The sequence below is a fragment of the Haliotis rubra genome, unplaced genomic scaffold (genome assembly GCF_003918875.1).
Source record: "Haliotis rubra isolate DU_JTF1 unplaced genomic scaffold, ASM391887v1 Scf626, whole genome shotgun sequence".
Lineage (NCBI taxonomy): Eukaryota > Metazoa > Mollusca > Gastropoda > Lepetellida > Haliotidae > Haliotis > Haliotis rubra.
Window position 1 is genome coordinate 559013 of NW_025767331.1, and position 4830 is coordinate 563842.

The 4830-nt window shown below is 41.1% G+C and overlaps 1 protein-coding gene and 1 long non-coding RNA gene across 3 annotated transcripts; both read right to left on the reverse strand.

Moving 5' to 3' along the window:
* Positions 1-222: 222 nt before the first annotated feature.
* LOC124256383 lies at positions 223-2481 on the reverse strand. Of its 2 annotated transcripts, none has more exons than XR_006892891.1 (2): positions 2302-2481; positions 223-1010 (listed from the first exon to the last, which is right to left on the reverse strand). It is a non-coding gene; the product is annotated as an uncharacterized LOC124256383 (long non-coding RNA). The 2 variants fall into 2 exon arrangements; XR_006892892.1 differs by lacking the exon at positions 2302-2481 and adding an exon at positions 1425-1706.
* A 168-nt stretch (positions 2482-2649) lies between these two features.
* Positions 2650-4405, reverse strand: LOC124256382 (neuropeptide S receptor-like). Its single transcript, XM_046690386.1, is given in 3 exon segments — positions 2650-3255; positions 3257-3945; positions 4210-4405. Coding segments are annotated over 3 exon segments (1242 nt in total). The 5' UTR covers positions 4216-4405; the 3' UTR covers positions 2650-2708.
* Between the last annotated feature and the right edge of the window lie 425 nt (positions 4406-4830).

Below are 4830 nucleotides of genomic sequence, written 5' to 3' on the forward strand. Positions count from 1 at the left end.
TGTTAATATTTGACTGTATAAAGCTTTACATGAAAATTCAATGACGTGAAGTGCAGCCTGAAATATATCATGTTGAAATTAGTATGGTGACGAGAGGGCGTTCTATCTCACGTCATAACACGTGGTCTTCTTCTTGCGTGTGTCATTCGTTACATACCGTTACGGCAGTATTATGGAATATTTTACAAAACCATTGAAATGTTAAAACCAAAAGATCAGATAAAACATTGCTAAATTATTATTCTTGTGAATACAACATCGTGAAAACATTTGCTAACCTTTTCGCAAAAACATTTTTAAAACATCATAGAGAAATGACCAAAAATCAAGTGTGGACAAGACAATCCAGTGATCAACAGCAGCAGCATCGATCTGCGCAATTGGGAACCGATGACATGTGTCAACCAAGCCGTTAGCCGCCCCAAACGACAAGCATGGGTTACTGAAGGTTCATTCTAACCCGGACCTTCACGGGTCAGAGAGGACAGCCTTACATAAACATTTTCAAAACATGAATAAGGTAACAGACATATATGAGATAACATATATCAAATATGTACATGATAAAGGTATGCGAGTATGCTGCTGGAGAATATAATCGACGGTTCACCACTTCTCATGCAGTCGTGTACACAACGACGACCGCCGTACTTTGCCTAACGGCGACAGAAGAGGAAAATAATGACCGTGACGAGACTAGTTTTACGACCTGGTGGCAATGTTTTAAACCTTATTAACTCGCTCGCAAAATAAGATAAAAAGGGCTGTACGGCCCTTTTTGAACGACGTTCATGTGCACAGAATAAATGAAGTAAGAACGCTTGAATATCAGGGAAGTATATACTTAATAACATATCCCTGAAGCATTGTCACGGAACACTACATCTATACAAGCAAGGAAGGAAAAATGCATATAATTTGATCATGCTATGTTGTCATGATGGAGGATGTACTTGTAACAGGATCAACAGTTCAGTTAATCAAACTATTCTCTTTCTAGCATTTTATGGCTCACGATGCTGGTCATATTGATTCAGGGACTTTACAAACACAAATATTTCTCGACATCTATTTGTTCAGGTAAACAGTTAAAAATTCCATTTATGGGGTACTTCCGCTTCTCCAGGCAGATGCTTCAGACTCCGTACGACGGAAGAGGTCTTAATGATAATAAAGAATATACAATGGCATGACACGAAACAGTAATAACTCGCCACGTCACTGCTACACCTGCGTTCAGTTGCAAAGAGATCATTGTTGTGATATCATTTAATTTGTGTTCAAGAAAAAAGTCCCAAAAGTGTGTACAGTGAAAAGGTTATGTAGTATACGTCCTTGGATAATTTCTCCCCTAAATGTTCTGTATACAAAGTTATCAAACCCCTTTATCTCTTATGACTGAATGCGGCCGATGTCATTTGGACTAAATGTGTAAACTGTTCATCAATGTTAGATACGTTTGTGAAGTGATCATATAAAGCAACAACCATTGTTTAGCCATGGCAAGTTAGTAAGCATATGCGATCATAACTTACACAGAATATTATCCCGGCATTCAAGCACTCATGTTTTAGGACCCATGCCAAAGGAGTAAAGAATGAGACCAAATACTGACAATTGTACCCCGTCATTTTTGAGATGTGAATGAAAAAATACAAAATTATTATGCATACGATAATACAAGTATATATACTTCCCATGGTTGCTGTCGCTCTTAGCTTGATAACTGTGTTAGAATCTACATCGAAACGTCGCTCTATGCAAAAAGCAGGAAGTTGTTATCCATGAAGCTGTATCCATTCGTTATATACCGTTACGACTGTATTGCGGAATATTGTGCAAAACCATTGAAATGTTAAAACCAAATGTTCAGAGAAAACGTTGCTAAAATGTTTCTTGAACCAAACAAATTCACGTGAATAATAAAACGTTTTAAAACCTTTCTGGAAATTTATGTTCCGGTATCAAATTCCGTGGTAGCTGGATTGTCTCCAGGCAGATGCTTCAGACTCCAAATGTGCGACGGAAGAGGTCCTCTTGTGAATGATAATAAAGAATATACACTGGCATGACACGAAACAGTAATAAAATCGCCACGTCACTGCTACACATGCGTTCAGTTACAAAGAGATCATTGTTGTGATATCATTTAATTTGTGTTCAAGAAAAAGTCCCAAAAGTGTATACAATAAAAGGTTATGTAGTATACGTCCTTGGATAATTTCTCCCTAAATGTTCTGTATACAAAGTTATCAAACCCCTTTATCTCTTATGACTGAATGCTGCCGATGTCATTTGGACTAAATGTGTAAACTGTTCATCGATGTTAGATACGTTTGTGAAGTGATCATATAAAGCAACAACCATTGTTTAGTCATGGCCAGTTAGTAAGCATATGCGAACATAACTTACATAGAATATTATCCCGGCATTCAAGCACTCATGTTTTAGGACCCATGCCAAAGGAGTAAAGAATGAGACCAAATACTGACAATTTTTTAGATGTGAATGAAAAAATACAAAATTATTATGCATACGATAATACAAGTATACATACTTCCCATGGTTGCTGTCGCTGTTAGCCTGATAACGGTGTAAGAATCTACATCGAAACGTCGCTCTATGCAACAAGCAGTAAGTTGTTATCCATGAAGTTGTATCCTTCATTATTTTAAACATTGATAAGAATACAGTTCTCAGTGCTTACATTACTTCTTACAACACATCCGTCTGAACACAATCTTTGCCTGTGATCGGAATTTGTCACTCATGAACCCGTATATGATTGGATTGGATACAGAGTTGATGAAGTAAGTTCTCAGGAAAAGGTTATACAGAGCCAGTGGCGCCCCCTCTAGGTGGGCGTACGTGTGTTTCTGTACGGCCCGTGTCGCCATCAGAGCCAGATGAGGAACAAAGCTGAGAATAAACACGGCCGTGATGATGAACATCATTAACGTGGTCTTGTGTGTTCCGTTCTTTAAGCCAGAGTTTATTTTCGCAACCTTTTTTCCATTTGTGTTAATTGGCGATGTCGTCGTATCGTCGTTCGAGGTGATCGTATCATCACACGACAGTGACCCTTCATGTGCTGATGTTACAGTGTTGTCGCGTGATGATGTCGCCGTGTCGTCACTAGTCGCTATGTTATCCTGTGCTGATACCAATGTGCTGTCGCGTGTTGACGTAATCACTGTGTCCGTCACAGACGTCGCTTCACCCGACTGTGTTGAGCAGGCCTTGCGAGGGGATACCGTTAGGGGTCATGCCTTCCCTGTACCTCTTCTGTGCTCGGACTCTCTTCAGAATCAGCGCATAAAGCGTAGTAAGAGTTGATATGGAGATAACGGCAATGAGAAGTTGCATCCCGTTAAAGAGCCCTGGGAATGGTGTCTTGACCATACTGTCATCTGTGGCGCATGCGTAGCCGACAACAGTTCTGTTGACCGTCTTCCTGCCTAAAATGACCATCGAGGGTGACGCAAGAGTTATAGCAACAATACAGCCAATACCAACTGCAATTTTCGCCCTTTTGACAGAAATCTGAGACTTGAAAGGAGTACATACCCTTTTGTATCTGTCAACGGCGATAGATATAAGCACGGATATTGAAGTGGTCACACAGGCAAGGACAATCGTCCGGAACACCCTGCAGAGCCATGGGATATCGAAGGAGTACAGGTAACGGACTACAACAATTTCTACTGGAATACACACAATGCACACAACGGTGTCAGCAACAGCCAGGGCGGTGATGAACAGGCGCGTGGTGCTTCTCTTCAGCCTGACAGCGTAGATATAGATCACCAGGATATTGCCAAAGAAGCCGACCAGCATCATTATCCCCATGGTGACAATGACAGGGGACATAAGCACCGCTATCTGAGAGTGGTATTCTTCAGCACTGTCCTGTGTCGTACCTTTACCAGGCGTTGCCATGTTGAACTGGAAACATAAGAGATGACAACGCGTGAGTGAACTTGGTTTCAGCAATATTCCAGCAATATCAAAGCGGGGACACCAGAAATGGGTTTCACACATTGTACCCATATAGGGAATCGAACCCGAGTGTTAGGCGTGACGCTGAGAAACGATGTCATACCGACCTGATTTCATGCAGCATAAACGTCATGATATGGAAAGAAACTATCACGGTTACCCATCATCTATACAAAAGCATTATAAAAGGAGGACGCGAGTTTAACAAACCTCCATGTACTCACCTGCGTTGTTCACAAGCAACTAGACCCAGAGACTGCCCCAAGGCATATGCACATTTCGACCAGGAAGTTCAACAGGCCTTCACTTGCACCACTCCCACTGTAGCTATTCATTCGAATAATGGCTTGTGTAACTCGTATACCCGTAGTGTGTGTCGAGTGTTGAACTACATATAGACCAGGTTGGATAAGCAGCACTGTGTCATACAAATGTATATGAAAGCGAGCGCAGAAGCTGCTGTTCGAAAAGGGCGGGGTCCAGCAATTGTATAGTCTTGACAGACTGCACCAGGTTGTAGGTCAAGTATGTTGTTTATGTGAGTTTTTTCCCCTTTAAGGCTGTAGAATTTTTATTATGCTTTAAACGGGGTATGTACCCTAAATATATACACACACACGTACAACAGCAAACGGACACCACTCTCTCAGATAGATAGATGATAGATAGATAGATAGATAGGTAGGTAGCAGATAGAATCTTGAATCAATTGGACGATGGTGGGGTCGTAGTAATTACAGCCCACGGTCTTCAGTCACACAAACACACACACACACACACACACACACACACACACACACACACACAAACAATCACATGCACAAATACACA